Below are 18823 nucleotides of genomic sequence, written 5' to 3'. Positions count from 1 at the left end.
TGAAGTCCGTTTGGGTGGGGCCCGAGAGGGGATTTCCCTCTCTACAGCTCTGCCGCATCAACCCCAGTACCTATCTCTCTCTGTCATATGTCAGCTATTTACTATTTGAAATTGTATATTAAATATTCTGTACTTATTAAATATATTAAATAAGGCTATATAGTGCTATGAATGTGTCGCTTTTAAGGATAATAGCAATGATTTGTATAAATTCCACACCACGTGACAACGTCGCTTTCCGACGTTGCCAGAAGTCAAGGACACCCACCTCAGACTACAGGTGACCGGTCACTTCCTCCCTGATCCCCACCAACGATGGCAGCTACTCCGACTCGCTCTCGTGTGCTCCACAGTCGGGAGAAAGAACTTATTTACAATGTGAACAAGTATTTTTTAGAAGAAAGATCTGAGAGAGGACTTATGCCTACTGGGGAAACCTCTATAAAAAAAAAAAACGCGCCAAGACTTTTACCTCAGTGGTGGTGTGGAAAAAAGGTCGAAACAATATAGAAGAAAACACAACTTATAAATATATTAAAACTTTCTCAATCAACTGAGAGAGAGAGAGAGAGAGAGAGAGAGAGAGAGAGAGAGGAGGTTTGGCAGAGCTGTAGAGAGGGAAATCCCCGCGCGGGCCCCACCCAAATGGACTTCATATTTGAGTCTGACCATAGCACACTAAATCACCCCCTCCCCCTTTAGTTCATGGAAAGAAAGTGAATATCGGCTGGTCCATTTGTCCATTTGATTACTGTCCATGTGATTATTGGTCCTTTTGATTATTGTGTCTAATTTATATAAGATTCATTTATCGTGTATTTAGTGTTAGAGAATATTCTTTTGGTGATAATCTTTAGGTTCCTTCCCGACGAGTCCGTCAGAGACCACGGGACTACTTCCATGCGTATCAGTGTTCTTGGAGTGTTAATCTAGTGTGTAGAGATACATATTTCTGGAGTTATACTGTAAATCCTCATTATTGAATATTTATTTAGTTCGTGAAGATTCATAATTCTGAAAATGTAACAGTATTCTTTGAACATTCAGTTTGAGAAGATTCATATTTCTGTTGATATAGATCCTCATTATATTTTGTTTGGTATTATTCCCAGTTTGAAGAGTAATCTGTATCTCAGTTCTTACTAATACATAATAAATTTTAGGTTAAGTCATTCTGAGTTTGAATTTTGCAATCCTCTAAGGATTAGTACAGACTAGGTTGAGTGGCCCGCAAGGTGTGCTAATGTTTGATTACTCACGCCCTCTCTAATAAGATTATGCTACCACATTTCCCATAACTTCTCAAATAAGACCACGCTACTCTATATCTCTTTAATCTCTAAAATTCTCGGCGTTACAGTGGTGGTGTCTAAATTCTGATCATTACACGGGATAAAATTCTCAGCCTCATATTGGTGCCAGGCGGATCTAAAAAAAATATCGCTATTACACTGGTGGGCAGCATTGGTGGCATTAAAGTATTCCCGTTATTACACTTGTGGCAGTACTCAAATTTCTTATAATACACTGTGGGCAGCGGTGTATCATGAAAAAATTCTCATCAATACACTGGTAGCACTATCCTAAAATTCCCCGTTATTACACTGGTGGGAGTATTAAAATTTCTGGGTCTTACAGTTGTAGCAGCGGTAGTAGTAGTAGTAGTGGTTGTATGTTTTGTGTACCTTGCTATTAGGTTAGGTACTTGAAAAGTTAGGTCATACTATTAAGAATAACTAATGTATGTTCAGTTTTGTCAATATTAAATTTAACGATAGGAAAGAGAATTATCCCTTAGAATATTATTTAACTTGATATTTCCTCTAGTGCAACTATCCTTCAAAATATGATACAGTTTTAATTTTGGTTAAACCTCATTAATGTTAAATAATCCCTTTCAGTATTGTAAAGTTCCCTCTAGTACCTCAGAATTTAAAAGGACAGTCCTTGTAATCTGGAATAGTAGTACTATGGTAGGACAAATCTAAACTGGCGGCTAGGGTGGGGCACGAAGCTCTCTACAGTGGTGCCACGTTTTCCATATGCGCGATCCCCCCCCCCCTCTCTGTCTCTCCTGGGGGAGATGTGCATCACCCTGGGGAATTTTGTTTCTTTTATGAGTGACTTATAAACTTATGCTTTCATTTCTTTATTTTTTTATTATATCTAATTATATTTAAAAATATTTATTTTTGTTTTACATTTGTCGCCAGATGACCTCGCTGGTGCAGCGCCATGATTTGTTTTCATTCAATCACTCTCTCCTTCCTTCCCTCCCTTCCTCCATCTCTCCCTCAACTCCTCCCCTGGCCTACCTTCTCCCCCCTCTCTCTCTCTCTCTCTCTCTCTCTCATCTATGATGTTTTAGGATACATTTTGGTTATTTTCTATTACATTATATTGTACATATTGTAAATTTGACTTTATTTCCACACCATCAAGGAGGTAAGGACACAAAGGAATGTTACACGAGGAGGCTCTGGCTGGGTTAGTCTGGGTCCGTGTGAATGTTGCCGCTCACGAGGGTTTAATGTATTATTTTTTCTTTTACTAAGAAAATGGCATATTTTTACTTATATTCCTGCACATTATCTTATAATCATAACTGTGACATTATTACCCACCCCAGAAATACGGTAAAAGCCAATAAAAGTGACTACATTTTTTTTTTGCAACACTAAAATATTTATGCCACGTTTCTGTATTGCCGTATAAATATTTCATGTATAATGAGTTTATTGTTCTTTAATATAATACGCACGTTAACACTGTCTTCATATGTGTTCATCTTATTTGTGATGCCTTTTACATACATAAAAGCCGTTTTGCATTGCGGGTTTGGAAAACATAGCATCACTGTACAAAGGGTCGCGCCACACCCTAGCCGCCAGTTTAGATTTGTCAGACCATAGTAGTGATTGTTGTATATTTTGTGTACCTTACTTTTTGGTACGCTACCATACTTGAAAAGTTAGGTCGTACTCTTAAAAATAACTTAGTTATGTTCAGTTTTTGCAAGATTATTAATTATTGGAAAGAGAATTATCTCTTTAAACATTATTTAAGTTTTGATATTTCCTCTACTGCAGCTATCTTAAAATGTTATAAGAGTTTCATTCTTGGTTAAACCTCATTAATGTTAAATAACCCCTTTCAGCAATTTAAAGTTCCCTCTACCATCTCTGAATTTTAGGGAGTCCTTTTATCTGTAGTAATAGTAGTACCGGGTAGTAGTAGTTGTAGATGTTCTGTATTTTGTGTACTTTGCTATTTGGTTAGCTACTTGAAGAGATAGGTCATACTCATAGGAATAACTAAATTATGTTCAGTTTCGGGTAGATTATAATTAATGATAAGAAAGAGAATTATCCCTTTACATATTATTTAAGTATTGATATTTCCTCTCCTGCAGCTATCTTTTAAAATGTGATACTTTCAAGTTTGGTTAAACCTCATTAATATTAAGTAATCCCTTTCAACAATTTAAGGTTTCCTCTACTATCTCTGAATTTAAAGGGACAGTCCTTTTAATCTGTGAAAAGACTGAGTTTCATTCACCTTTTCTTTGGATTTAGGATATATCTTTTTTTGGTTCCTGTTTTTTATAAGGTACACAATACTTACATAAAAAAAATAACTAACCAATTTCAAACCCTCAAAATTAATTGGGCTCAGGGGATATCACAAAGAAAAATGCTAGGCCAATTAATGGTATAAACTCAACCTTTTAACAGATTAAAATGACTATTAATTCAGAGGAAGTAGATGGAACTTTAAATTGCTGAAAAGGATTATTTAACATTAATGAGGTATAACAAAATTTAAACTATCATATTTTACAGCATAGGTGTAGTAGAGTAAAAATATCAAAAGTTAAATAATATATAAAGAGATGATTTCGTTTCCTATCATTAATGTTAATCTAGCCAAAATTGAACATTGTTATTCGTGAATGACCTAACGTCTCAAGTAGGTGACCTAATAGCAACGAGCACAATGTACAACCACCACCACCACCACCATCACTACTACTACTACTACTACTACAGATTAAAAGGACCGTCCCTTTATATTCAGAGGTAGTAGAGAGAACTTTAAATTTCTGAAAGAGATTATTTAACATTAATGAGGTATAACCAATATTGAAACTATCACATTTTAAAGGATAGCTGCAGTAGAGGAATTATCAAACGTTAAATAATATTTAAAGAACTAATTCTCTTTCATTAACTATAGTCTAGCCAAAACTGAATATCATTTAGTTATTCTTCAGAACATGACCTAACTTTTCAAGTAGCTAACCTAATACCAAGGTACACAAAATATACAACCACTACTACTACTACTAGTACTACTATTACTTTTTTTTAAAATACCTCCATCCATTTGGGAAATTATATTGTGAAGATCAAAACCAACCTTCCTAATACAGTTCACCATTTGGAGTTGTAATGCGAAGGTTAACACTAACTCTCATATTACAATCCGTTGGCCCCAAGCACGCCAACGGCTGTGGTTACCTACGATATACTATTACTATCATTACTCCAATTTGTATTCATTTATATTATATTGAAGATAAAGACAATAAACTAATCGAGTAGCTGGTCTATATGACTCTCGACCATAGTAGCCTCCTAATCCATACCCGCCAGAGAGACAGGCCTGAGGGCTGATGATCTTGTGTCCCTGAGACATAGGAGTGCAGACCTCACGAGGGAGAATGACAATTGACACCTCATCCAAGCCATAACAGAACTCTGCAGTTGACGTTTCCTCTCTGAAAGAACCTCTACCAGTCTCGAGTAGAATCTCACCGCCTGACTCATCCCACCTGATGTGAACACAAGGGGAGTGAGTCGACCGTGTTCCATATGTTGGATCCTTTCATGATAATTTCTGTTCTTTTCTTGTTCATTCCTTTTGTGTGCAGCTTGAGAGACAGTTCACGATGACATGCTGCCATGGGATCGACTATCCTGATGTCGAAGAAAAACGCCCTCTGCCCACGTGTCCAGAAACCTCTAGCACTGACATCCACTCTTGCATCATTTGATGTGTTTGCTGTTCTGTGGGTGCAGTGCTCGCCGTTCAGGGGTAGCAGAGCTGGCTCAATCGTGACATCATGGCATATTTCCTGCAGAATTTTGGCAGTGAGGTCGTGTACTTCATTGTGTCGGATGCAAACGAAGCCTCCCTTCTTGCATACCACTGCATGGTTTGCATCAAAGGCAGTGCCACAGGTACATTGTTGAGGTAGGTTCTCTATTGGCCAACCAAATCTTAAGGCTATGGCGTCAATAAATTCTTGTTTGTTGAAGCGGAAGCCTTTTCCCTTGAGAGGCAGGGTTATCAGCCAGTTTGATGCCCCAAACTCCTGTGCAGTTTCAACTCTTTTGCATTGGTCTGGTTTTAGATGTTCGATTTTGTGCTGAGCTGGCCCTTTTGTCTTGCTTCTCGCTCCTTGCTTATCTGTGTCTTATTTAATGTCTTTCTGCCTTTAGTGCTCAATTTCACTCGTCTCAACCTGGGCGCAAATCTTCTGTGACAAGGATTCGGTGACCCTGAGTGAATTTCTGTGTTCGTAGCTTGCCACGACTGCTGGATTTATAATGCCAAGGCCTCCCATCCTGGATGGTAGTGCTAGAAGGCCCCTCTCTTCTGGTGTGGGGATGTGGCCATTGGTTAGAGATGGGAGGAATGAATCCCTAATAGCATCCTCCAGTGGTTGTAGCAGCAACTCGATGTCTGGTATGGTCCTCATCACGAAGGTCCACTTGTGCTTTACACCATAGGTAAATGCGCTGTATGATGCATGGGGTTTTGTTTTTGCGTGGCTGGATAATACATGAATTTCTTCTACCCAAGTCTTTACCTTATCACTCACATACTTGTCCTTGAATTCCTTAGTTCCAATCACAGCACCTAGATGCCTCTGACCTTCCTTGGTCACTATCACGTTTGTGCCTCTAAAGGCTTCCTGTGCATCTTGATAGTAAGCTGGTTTCACGATCAAGATGGACTTACTTGCATTAGAGCAGTAACCTATTTCAGGGCCATGAGATGTTACAAGGTCCCACCAATTCCTCACATCCTCCACCTTGCCAGCACCCGTGAGATTACCTTGCCAGCACCCGTGAGATCATCTACTATTACTATTACTACAACAACAACAACTACTACTACTGCTACTACTACTATTGTCTCTACAAATTAACATCCTTTGTGTGACTGCAGGAATTATTAAAGCCCAAGTGCCTGGTTTTGCATGTTGAGCCCACTGATAAATAACTAGATGGACTGACTCACATTTAAGGATCTTGAAGTTACTTCCAACTTCCTATAAGCTGGCTGTATGGTTATGGCAGTGTTTTTTCACTACATGTAGTGTCGATGCTCAGATATTGGGACAATTTTATGTAATAAAATACACTGGAGGAATTTCAAATTGCACCATAAGAGAGGTAAACATGTTTTTGTTACCCCCTGATGTATTCACTGAATACGGATGTATTCACTGAAAAACTTCATTTACTTTGGCTTCGGGACTGAAAGGGATATACAAAATATCATGGTTTATTGTTATTGTTGATTTAATTATTGTTGAGGCCTCAGGCTTTCAAGACGTCGACCTAGTGAATTGCAGGCTCAATCTGCCACCCTCCTACTGTCGTAATCCTTCTTTCTGACAGTGCAATGGTGTGAACAAGCCTTCGTTTTTTAAAAATAATTTCCTATAGCAGTTATAACAAGTCTGACATTTTTGTATCGTTGGTGACTACAATGTAATGTTGAATGGAGCCTGATCTCATTCTTACAATTACAAACATTTCATTAAAAAAAAAAACATGAAAAACTGTGGGCTTCCTTCTTGTTCACCCTATACATGTTAAACCATACACTACAGGAGACTCGGTATTGTAAATGCACTAAATGCACGAAAGATACTTAAAAATTTCTTAGAACAAAATATTATCTTTGTCCAGTTGATAGAGAATGTGATGAAGTATATGAGTGACAGTTTTTAGGTCTAGATGTTCCATAGATTAGCACCTACAGAGTTTTTAATTCTGGTATGTTGGAATTTGGGGGTTAGTGTAGGGATGGGAAGGGGTGAGAGAAAAGGGGTTGATGAAGTGGAAGAGGGGTGGGAGGTGGGTTGGGAGTAGGGAAAAGGGTAGGTGGGTAATGAGGAGTGGGAGAGTTGATGGGGAAGTGGAAGGGTAAGAGGGGGCTTTGGGGAGGTTGGTGGGATGGGCTTGAGAAAGGAAGGGACGTGGTGAAGGTTTTGGAGAATAAAAGCTGGATTGGCCTGAGATGTCAGTTGCAGTCTACCTCGGTGTGGCTCAAAATGTCAGTCGCAGTTTATGGGTATTAAAACTCCAGGTCACTGATGACCGCAGCTACAGACGACTGAACTGTCTTTGGAGAAAAAGTGAAGGACCAAGAAGGTACTGCAGAGAGAGAGAGAGAGAGAGAGAGAGAGAGATTCAGCTCAGTCGCTACTCACTGTGATTATAGACAACCGAGCTGTCCTTGAATATAAGGAGATGAAAAAAGAGGGTAGTGATGATGCAAGTGGCAGCCAGAGCAATCCAGGTGATGGTGGTAAAGGGGTAGAACACGGCATGCCAGCGAGGTGGTGGTGAAGGCACCTGAAAGGACATAATACACTTTACTGAAAATATTAATCACAATTATCATTATTGGTGTTAGAGACTAACATTTAGATTTAAGACTCTAATACACCATGGAAGTGAACAGCCTAGAGTTAGAGAAGAGAAGATGGGATTTTTGGAAACGTGCATGGGGTGCTGGAATTGGAAAGGATGAGATAAAGTGTGGTTAGTGAAAGGAAATCAGTGAAGTGAGTGTGCTTAGACAGTATGTTTTTTGGGGGAGAGAATGGATGTAAATAAGGTGGTAAAAAGAATATATGTGACTGAACTGATGTGGTAGGAGGCGGGGTAGGCCAAGAAAATGTTGGATAGACAGGGTGAGTGAGTGTATGAGATAGTGAGGTATGGAAGCTGACAAGGCTAGGGAAATGTCAAGGTCATCTTGTATAGAGGAGTGCGTGAGGATGGTTTGGCACCCCTTTTTGACTTCACAGTACTCAGATTGCTAACCCATTGGCTGCCAACCACGTTTAAAATTATCTGATTCTCATTTCTTTCTGTAATATGATTAAATTGGTGTTTATGAAGTATTATATGCCCCCAGAAAATACAAACATATTTCAGCTTGCCAGATATGATGTTCCCAAATGGAAACATTGGCTGGATCCCAGATATCAATCGTATCATGAAGAATACCACGAGTATGTTTATAACATTTACTGTTCCATACAATTCAAAAAGTAATTATTATGCAATGTTATGAAATACACACATTACAAAAGATTCATATACAATCACTGTGTTCAGTGTATTGTGAGATATATAGATGTATTTGGAATTCTCTACTAGGGCACAACGTCTATACCTCATGATACTTTTTCATGCAGCTGGTATGAAGGAGCACCTTACATCCTGAACATATCATTCTAGTGCTTTTCTTACAGTATCTACATTGGTCTTGTTTTGTACTTGATACAGAAACATGTTGCATCTGAATTTTGATTTGAATTTGGTGACCACTTGGACCTGCTAGCGAGGGTGTGCGTGCTGGTGCTTCTGAAAACAAAACCTTACAACACTGCGTGTGAATGCTAGCTAATCTAATTTTGTATCTGCCACTTCTCTGTGTATTAGCCATGCTGCAATGCGCAACATGTTGAACATCTGAAAAAGTATAGGAAAGTACCATTTCTTTGATCTAACTGAGGGCCTATACTAAACCACAAGTCGATCCATGGGATCCACGCCCCCCATGAATTGATTGTATGAGTTGATGACCTTTGGTTGCTGTATAAGAATTTTCTTTAGCTCAGCAGCACTCCATCGCTCAACATAGGCTACTGGATCAATTTTATCATGGTTAGTGACTACAGTAACCGGCGTATTATCATTCCACTTTACAGCCACGATGTTGAATCAGAGCAGTACTCATATGGCTCACGCTTGTTCTTTTGGAAGGAATTTGATTCTGGAAGAGGACACTTTTGCAGCCTATTGACTCTTATTGTACCTGTTGCTCTTGCATTTTTCTCTTGGAGCCTCAACATTAGGTCATAGGATGTGAAAAAAGTTGTCAAAAGAGTCTTCATGAGCAGTAGTATCACTAACGCAAGACATCAGCTGTTCGACCACCCTAGTACCAAGTGCATCATCATTATTACCTGCCATTGACTTCCCACAATATACATCAAACATGTATGGATAACCAGCAGATGAACACAGGCACCAAAGTTTATAGGCAAACCAAATTTTTTTCCCTTGTATAAACATCTTGCAACTATGATGACCAAAATATGGAACCATACATTCATCAATGGAAAGTCTTTCACCAAATATACCAAACTGTTGCAATGACTTGTGTGTTGCTTCTATCATTGGCCTAAACTTTGATACTTTATCACTTGTGTTTAGCTTGCTGTTGTCTGCTGTATGGAAGTATCGTCTGACCTCTCTGAACTTTTTTCTGGACATCCGTTGCGACATAAGAGGCACTGACTTCTCCCAGTACATGTCCTCACGGGGTTGCTTGTGGTATCCACTTAGTATGAAGATGCCAATGAAATCTAATAAATATCTAATGCCAGACCTGAATCTTGGATTGTTACACTTTTCATGGGCATACCTGAGAGTTTCCTGAACAATCAGGTATTGAATGTCATCATTGAACAGCTTCAAAAAAATTTCCCCTGGAGAAAGTGTGCATAACTCTGGATGGTCTTCATTTAATGGTTTTATGACTTTCTTTGTAGGAAATGCCTTGGTACTCTTCCTTTTTTTCCAAGACACCTTCTTGGCAGGAGCAGTTTTCTTTCTCTTTGGGATATTTTCTGCACTGCCACCCTCAGAAGATGAGCGTTTCCTCCTACTTGCAGACATTGTGGAATGGTCACTCGTGTGTGAGGAACTTCATTCATTCATCATTCATTGCCAGACTCCATGTATCCCAAACGGGGTGCCCAAGGGCTTAGAGTTAATTGTTTTACAGGGAGGGGCACTAATCCTCCACCAACCCCACACACGTAGGAAGAACGTTATGCCAACAGCATCTGGTGTTCCCAGGTGGTCACCCATCCAAGTACTAACCAGACCCAACATTGTGTGAGGAACTTAGTTGATCATATTCTGCATCATTGTTCTCAGCGACTTATATTTTGCCACAAACCTCAGGAGGCAGGAGTTGCTCAGCTTCTTGGCCTTCAGAACAGTTTTCAAGGAGGTTATCATGAATTGCCTTTTCATCAGTGAGAGCTTGATCTTCTTGTGGGGGAAGAATGTTGATCACTTCTGCATCATTTTCTAATACTAGGGCAACAGCTTCAGCAAGAGTGAGAAACTTTGGCACTCCTGAAAAAAATACATATACTGTATAAGTGGTACAACGACTGAATAAATATATCTAAACATGTAAACGACCAATAGTAAACAATAATAATAATAATAAATAAACAATAAGCATATTTCAGTACACAACAGATTAACAGTAATTACTGTTTTTCATATTGACAGGGTTACTATGAATGAGTATGCAGATCACACCTTTGTTCCCATTTGGGAACAAACTTATTGAATGAATAATAACACTAAGTGAAAATAAAAAGGCTTACTTTTGGTCACATACTGTAAAAGAGGAAACATCTGTCGATACTTATAGATACATATTACTGAAATGCAGGTAATAGTACATACCAAAATCAATAAGTATTACAGAGCACCAAGGTACAGTACGTGTGAATTTAGTGAAGTTCAGATCACCACTGATGTGAGTCTGAGGCAGCCCAACAAGTTTTAGCGTGATCACTGGTGCAGACCAGTCCTGCTGATACATGATGAAACATGATTTCACTCAACAAGCATTTTTCAGTTGTAAAAATAGCATATTAAAATGTGTTCCCAAATGGGAACATTGGCAGCTAATGGGCTAATTATGAAGCTACGTGTGAACAGGAGTGCCTATGAGGGGGAGTCAGGGTTCCGGGAACTAGAACGATGCTAGAATGGGTGTGTAATCCATTTTACTGGGCATGCTGTTCGTAAGTTCTACAACCGCATTCTCTCCTTTCATTGAACATTTAAAAGATCATCATACTAACTTGCCGGTGTCATATGCACGGAGTGACTTTATGCTGGAAGTTACTGTTCCCTTCTCTGTTAAGCCTAAATTAACCTAACCTAACCAAACTAAACCTAACCTTAACCTAACATTATCCTAGATCAACCTAACCTAAATTAAACTAATTTTAATTCACGAAATGACTCATTTCACAATCTGCCTGTAACATACATTTTTATCTTCATTTATATAAAAACATATATCGACCTATAGTTACCTACAATACAGGTCGATAAGACATCCAACTATCTTCCTGACACATGTATTTCATACAATGTTGTTGATAAATGGCACAAAATTTGAGATAACATGCGGGTACTTTCAAAATAGAAGCTAAACGGCCACTCGGCTCATGCGCACTGAGCGGAACGGTAACTTTCAGCATGTCACTCTGTGCATACGACATCGGAAGTGCTTTGGGTATGATTAAGTTTGTAGGCTACATGTCACAGCGCAGGGGTTGTCACTTTCCTTTGAGGCTCATAATGGGGGGGCGGAGATACCATGGGTACAAATATGTGACAAGGTGAGACAACTTTTACCTGGTGCCACAGTTTTAAGTATTAGCATAAGTTAGTATAAGCTAGTATTGTAAGTGTAATCTCAAGCTTAGGTAATATTATAAATGTAATCTGTACAGTTCATTTAGCCGTTAAACCCTAAATTTAAGTTTAGTCTTAGATGATATTCATAATGTGAGCATGATTCTGTTATTGATAGTACTAGTTGAGTATCGGTGTGGATATGATTAATGTTTATATATAATGAACCAGCCGTTTTCCAATAAAGACGTATAACCGCGGAAGTTTAGTAGAGATTAATAATCGTGAATGCCTTTCTTCGTATTCTGATCTAGAAATTTATATGCCAGTGTTAATGATATTCCCTTTTTGAACTATGCAGTGGTGAATTGAGAATGTCTGAAGTAAGATTATTGAAGTCATTTGTGAAGCGCGAAATTCATGTTATTGGAGTCGCGTTTACAGTCACATAGGCATAAACCGATACGGGTAATAAAACTGTTCGAATTCCTAACTGATTTGGCTTCGTTATTATTAAAGTTCCTGTACGCTTATTACAAAAATTTTAAACATCATAAGTAATTTATCTGTGTACGCTAAGTGCAAATGTATCTATCGTATTCTTTGAAGATCCTAGAGTGGATAATAGTACAAAGTAATCAGTTAAAGCTTTAGCCGATTTCCGAATAGTGTCTTGAGTATAAAGAGGCGAAGAGCCACACCGAATGTTTCCCCTATATTAGGTTGTGCCTCGACTGACAGTCAGCAGGTGATGAGTGCAGGTATGTAATGTACAGTAGAAAGGCATTACATATCTGCAGTCGATGGTGTTCTGTTAGTCGAGGTATTTTTACCATTAGTGTAGGTCTAGCTGTTTGTCGCTATAGGATTTAGTATAGGTTAGTGATTTGTCTGTCAGGTGATTAGTTTTAGGGACTCTAGATTAGGTATTTCTTGATAAGGTCTAAAAAATATAAAACCAAGAAAAAATAAAAAAAAAAATAAAAAAAATAAAATAAAAATTATTATATATATGTACGTGTGCATGAAAGTGTGTCTGTAATATGCATGGAAGTGTATATATATATATATATATATATATATATATATATATATATATATATATATATATATATATATATATATATATATGGAGCCTCTGTGGTAGAGTGTGCGTTTCGTACACGGGTAAACCAGGGTTCGCGCCCCGCCAGGGCAATAAATTTTGGAAGTGTTCACCCGGCCACGTACTGCATTGGCGGACACAAGAGGGTGCTGTGGTTGAACCAGTGTCGCTTACTATAAAAGTATGCTTGCACCCAGTCGGCTTGCGCGGGCCGATTACACTTGGTTCACAGACTACACACACATCCAAAACCACTCCAACACTACAAGAACACTTACAAGCACTTCTCACCCTACATACAATCTCTACCAGACAGCCTAAGCCACTTGGTAGAGATACATTGGCTGTATCGTCCCGACTTCGTTCGGGATAGGCCGGTCCTGCAGTGGATACTCAAACGGCTGATGATGATATATATATATATATATATATATATATATATATATATATATATATATATATATATATATATATATATATATATATATATACGGCCTTAATGATCAGGGGCTTTGGCCACAATGGTCGATAGGCCAGAAAAAAAAAAAAAAAAAAGCCGAATGTTCAGATCGTCGCTCCTCTTCATCATTCACAGGTTAGTGCCCGAACTCTCACCCCCCTCTTTTTTTCTCCCTTGTGTAATGTAAGCCTTCATATACGTTTGTGAGTTAAATTAATGGTTTCCCCTAATCCCTCTTGTACTGAATAATGAGATCGTCGCTCCTCTTCATCATTCACAGAGATCGTTCGTTCAAGCCACTGTCCAACGTCTCGCACTAAATCACCCTCCCCTCCTTTTCCTTAGTTCGTGTAGCCTAATCAAAGAATCTATCGGCTGGTCCATTTTGATTACGGTCCATTTGATTACTGTTCATGTAATTACTGTATCTGGTCTGTACATGATTCTTGAGTTGTACAAGTTTAATCTTATGAGAATATCTTGGTGGTAATCTTTAATTCTTCCCGAAGAGTCCAACTGTGACCACGGGATTAATATATCCAAGTGTATCAGAGCATAATCTTTGGTGGTAAATTTTAGTTTCTTCCCGAAGAGTCCAACTGTGACCACGGGATTAATATATCCAAGTGTATCAGTATTCTGTCAACATTAATTTAGCTTGTAAAGATTCATATTTCTAGTGATGTAGATCCTCATTTGGGTTCATTCACGGTTTGAAGAGTAATCTGTCTCGGTTCTTAATGTTTAGTAAATCTTACGTTAAGTGATTCTGAGTTAAAATTTTGCTATCCTCTTAAGTAGTAGAGACGAGATTGAGTGGCCCGCAAGGGGTACTAATATCTATCGGTTCACGCACTCTCCAAAAGATCATGCCACCTCATTTCACTCCAAAAGATCACGCCACCTCATTTCCCATAAATTCTCAAATAAAATCACGCAACCCTATTTCTATTGATCTCTAAAATTCTCAAATAAGAATACGCTACCCCATTTTCCATAATCTCTAAGAAATTCTGTGCATTACACTGGTAGTGAGCCAGGGAGTGCAAGAGATCAGCAGAGAGGAAGTGAGGAATGCCATGAAGACGATGAAGGCTAGTAAGTCAGTGGGCCCAGATGGTATACCAGTGGAAGCATGGAGGAGCTTAGGAGAGATAGCTGTGACATGGTTTACCAGATTGTTTAACAAAATCCTGGGGGATGAGAGGATGCCGGAGGAGTGGAGAAAAAGTATTCTAGGTCCGATTTTCAAGAACAAGGGTGGTGGGCAGTGCTGCAGCAACTACAGAGGTATAAAGCTGATCAGCCATGCAATGAAGATATGGGAAAGAGTGGTGGAAGCTAGGCTGTGATGAGAAGTGAGGATCTGCAAGGAGCAATTTGGTTTCATGCCAGGGAGAAGTACTATAGATGCCATATTTGCTTTGAGAATGGTGATGGAGAAGTACAGAGAAGGCCAGAAGGAGTTGCATTGTGTGTTTATAGACTTGGAGAGAGGAGCTGTGGTACTGTATGAGAAAGTCAGGAGTGGCAGAGAAGTACGTAAGGGTGGTGAAGGACATGTACGATGATAGTGTAACAGCAGTGAGATGTGCAGTAGGAATGACTGAGGGTTTCAAGGTGGAGGTGGAATTGCATCAAGGATCGACTTTGAGTCCCTTCTTGTTTGCAATGGTGATGGACAGATTGACAGACGAGATTAGACAGGAGCCTCCGTGGATAATGATGTTTGCGGACGACATTGTGATATGTAGTGAGACCCGGGAGGAAGCTGAGGCAGAGCTTGAGAGATGGAGATATGCACTGGAGAGAAGGGGAATGAAAGTAAGCAGAAGTAAAATGAGAGAGATGACAGGGGAAACGTGAGGCTGCAAGGTGTAGAAGTGGCAAGGGTAGATGAATTCAAATACTTGAGGTCAACTGTACAAAGTAGCGGAGAATGTGGTAGAGAGGTAAGAAAGAGAGTGCAGACGGGATGGAGTGGGTGGAGAAAGATCGCAGGAGTGATCTGCGACAGAAGGGTCTCTGCAGAAATGAAAGGGGAAGTTTATAAGACTGTAGTGAGGCCAGCCATGTTGTACGGAATGGAGACAGTACCACTGACAAAAAGACAAGAGGCACAGTTGGAGGTAGCAGAATTGAAGATGTTCCGTTTTTCACTAGGAGAGACGATGTGGGACAAAATTAGAAATGAGCATATTAGAGGGACAGCGCACGTAAGTCAGTTTGGGGACAAAGCTAGAGAGGCGAGACTGAGATGGTCTGGACATGTTGGGAGGAGGGAGGAGGAGTATGTCGGGAGGAGGATGCTGGAAATTGAGTTACCAGGCAGGAGAAAGAGAGGAAGGCCAAAGAAAAGGTTTATGGATGTAGTGAAGGACATGCGGGTGGTAGGTGTAAGAGAAGAAGATGCAGAAGATAGAGTAAGATGGAGACGGGTGATCCGCTGTGGCGACCCTTACGGGGAGAGCCGAAAGGAGAAGAAGACACCGGTAACTAATTCTCAGCATTATATTGGCTGCATGGCTCTCATCAGCGAGTTCCAGGTTCACTTCCCGGTACAGTATTGGCGATATATTACTTGATTTTTTCTGTGTTAATACAGGTTTCTTTCTTCATTTTACATAACTGTATGAATAATCGCGTTAGCGATAACCTTAGTTAAACGTCGTTTTATCATGAACTAGAAAAAAATATATTCTAAAGTAATTGTCAAAATATCGGGATAGAAAAAGTATAGAAACGAGAGATGAAAACATCACAGAAACAAGAGAGCAGTTGAGATGGTAGGAGATTCGGAGTTCTATAGCCATTATTACATTCCACACTGTACTCACAAAACACTTGTAGCGGATGTCATGTAGCACTGGCTATAGAATTTTGAATCTCCTCCCATTCCTGATGCTCTTTTATTTCTGTCCTTTTTCATCTCGTTCCTACACCTTTTCCATCTCCCATATCTCAACAGTTATTCTGTAATAAAATTTTTGTTTGCTCTTCTGAGTCATCTGGGAGACAGAGAAAGTTCTTAATTTGTAACACTCATACTGCAATGCATCTGTAAGCATTTTACTTTATATATTTATTTTTTTTCTCGCGTTAGATGTCCGTGTACGTCTTTAAATTTTGGGGTTAAGGTTGATGAAGAAGTAAGAAAGAACAAATCACTATTTTGGCGACACGATTTCGCGACTCCTACGAAGGTTAGTGTGGCTTTGAGAGTAACTTTGCACTTAAACAGTGAAGATCTTTTTGTCCGATTGCTTAAATTTTGGCTCTGGGAGCCCATCATCATCATCATCATCATCATCACATCGTTATGATCCTGTTCCTTATAATCATTTCACTACAATGTATTTGTATATTTTATTACTGCTACTTCTGAATGACTTTGCCCACTTCTGTATGTTATTTAACAATGAATAGTTTTGAAAGTTTATATGTAACCCCTTAAGCACAAAATGGCATCCAAAGTTGATTGACATTTTCCTGGATATAGCTTTAAATTTTAAATATATGCTCTAACTGAAGAATGAATTACATTTAGCATGATGTCATATCATTCAGTAGTCACGGCTATCAACATATTCATGACAACTCTCTGTCGTACTATATGGTCAGACGAGTTCATTCACCTTAGGATTGGCCTCTCGTCACCTTACGGGTAAGCAAGTCTTCCCAAACCCCGATGATAACAGAAATCCAGAAAATTCTGTTACTTTCGTCGTCAGACAATTTAATTCAGCTTAAAAACTAGAGGTCCACACGAGGAGGGAATCACACCAGCCGCGAGCCGATACATATTGTTAAGAAGCGAATTTGCCAGTTAAGTCGCCGAGATGTTTCTTGACGTTTCTCGTACCGTAGGTTTCGGTACATGTCAGATTTGCAAGTTTGCCTGCTGTTTGTGAGCGTAGTTGTTTCGTAAGTTATGCATTGATTATTATGCTCTTTTTCTCAATAAGGTTTTTTTATGTGATTATTTGTTAAATTATGTAACGAAACTAAGTTTGTATGGTAAATAATTTACAGTGTTATGTACTGTAAGAAAACTGGCATGTTTTGGTTGTCTCCGAGTTGGTAACTGTGCTCTCACCCTGGAATACACCAGAACTGTAGAGAAGTAGATAATTCTAGAACAATGCAAGCTTATATAAGGATAGGGAGGAGACTAGAGCAAGTTCAGTCGGTCTTCAGGTCAGTTTGAGTGTCGGGGCAGTGTCAGTATAGTTTGTACATTTCTGGTACTTGTGAAAACAGTGAAGTGTTGTGGGTAAATAGTGAAGAGTTATTGAAGTTTGTATGTCATCGGAACTTGTAAAAATAGCGAAGTGTCGTCAACCATCAAATATAATTGCAGTTAGTAAATTTTGTATCGCTCCAGTGCTTGTAGGAATAGTGAACTAAAGTTGGAAAGGATTCAGTATAACTATTTGGAAAATAAAGACAGTGAACATAAGAAGCCAGTGTTTATTTACGATGCCTGAGCTGATCCTGTGTACTCTACACCTAAAGGCTGACCATAGGAAGAACAACTTATTGGTCAACGTCCTTCCTATACTGTACTACTGTGCTACTGCTGTTGGAGCCTGTGGCAGTGTGGGACAGAGACGTAACAATGGTGTCAGGAGTGGGATTTTTAGAAAGTGCTGCATTGAATTTAACCTTTGACATGGAGGCAGAAGGTGTCCAGAAAAGATGCCAAGCTATGCAGGAAGAGGCATCACTGGGTGCAGTTATGAAACTACTACAAGCACAAAGTGTCCAATTACAAGCACAAAGTCTACAACTACAAGAACAATTACAGGCCCAAAGTGTACAATTGCAGACATAGAATGAAGAATAGAAAGAACTCAAAGAACGATTACAGGCATAGAATGAATGAAAGAAAGAACTCAAAGAACAACCAGAGGCACAACGTGAGGAACAAAAAGAATGATATGAACAACCCCAAGAGGCATTACAGAAGCAACAGAGGGAAGTACAACTGTGGCTGCACGGACAGCTAGATGCATTCATGAGGGAAATGAAGGAAGAACAGCAGCAGCTTAAGGAGGAAGTAGATGCCAAGCTAGAGCAGCAGAAGTATGAGGTAAGCAATAATGTGATGGAGTTAAACAGCATGTAGATGGCCAGTTGAAGACAGTTAGTGAGGAAATAGTGACAGTGCAAACAGCATGTGGACAACAAGCTGAAGATTAGTGAGGGAATAGTGATGGAGTGCAGACAACATGTAGATAACCAGTTGGAGCATGTAGTTGACCATGTGAAGATAATTAGTGAGAAAATTTAGGCTGTAGAGAAATACTGCACTGCTGAGCCTCAGGTTAGTGTACAGAGGGCATATGAAAGAAATGGACAGTGTATGGTGATTCTTGACGGATCCCAGGCATTTAAAGTTAGCATTACAGGGTTGAATAGTCAGCATGCAGAAGTTTTAAGTCCTGGACTTAATTACGATGCCCAAGTTTTAAGGCCCCAAACCAG

The 18823-nt window shown here is 39.3% G+C and overlaps 1 protein-coding gene across 1 annotated transcript in view; it reads right to left on the bottom strand.

Annotated features, from left to right (window-relative positions):
• Positions 1-18823, bottom strand: part of LOC145415969 (putative glutamate receptor) — a 62360-nt gene that overhangs the window by 34477 nt on the left and 9060 nt on the right. Inside the window, exon 3 of the mRNA XM_080285071.1 lies at positions 7511-7655. Coding sequence (XP_080141197.1) covers positions 7511-7655 — 145 coding nt within the window. The remainder of the gene's footprint in view (positions 1-7510; positions 7656-18823) is intronic.

The sequence above is a fragment of the Coenobita brevimanus genome, chromosome 104 (assembly GCF_032717465.1).
Source record: "Coenobita brevimanus isolate Jiangsu-jjx chromosome 104, ASM3271746v2, whole genome shotgun sequence".
NCBI classification, from domain to species: Eukaryota; Metazoa; Arthropoda; class Malacostraca; order Decapoda; family Coenobitidae; genus Coenobita; species Coenobita brevimanus.
This window is presented reverse-complemented; position numbering and strand designations above follow the sequence as displayed.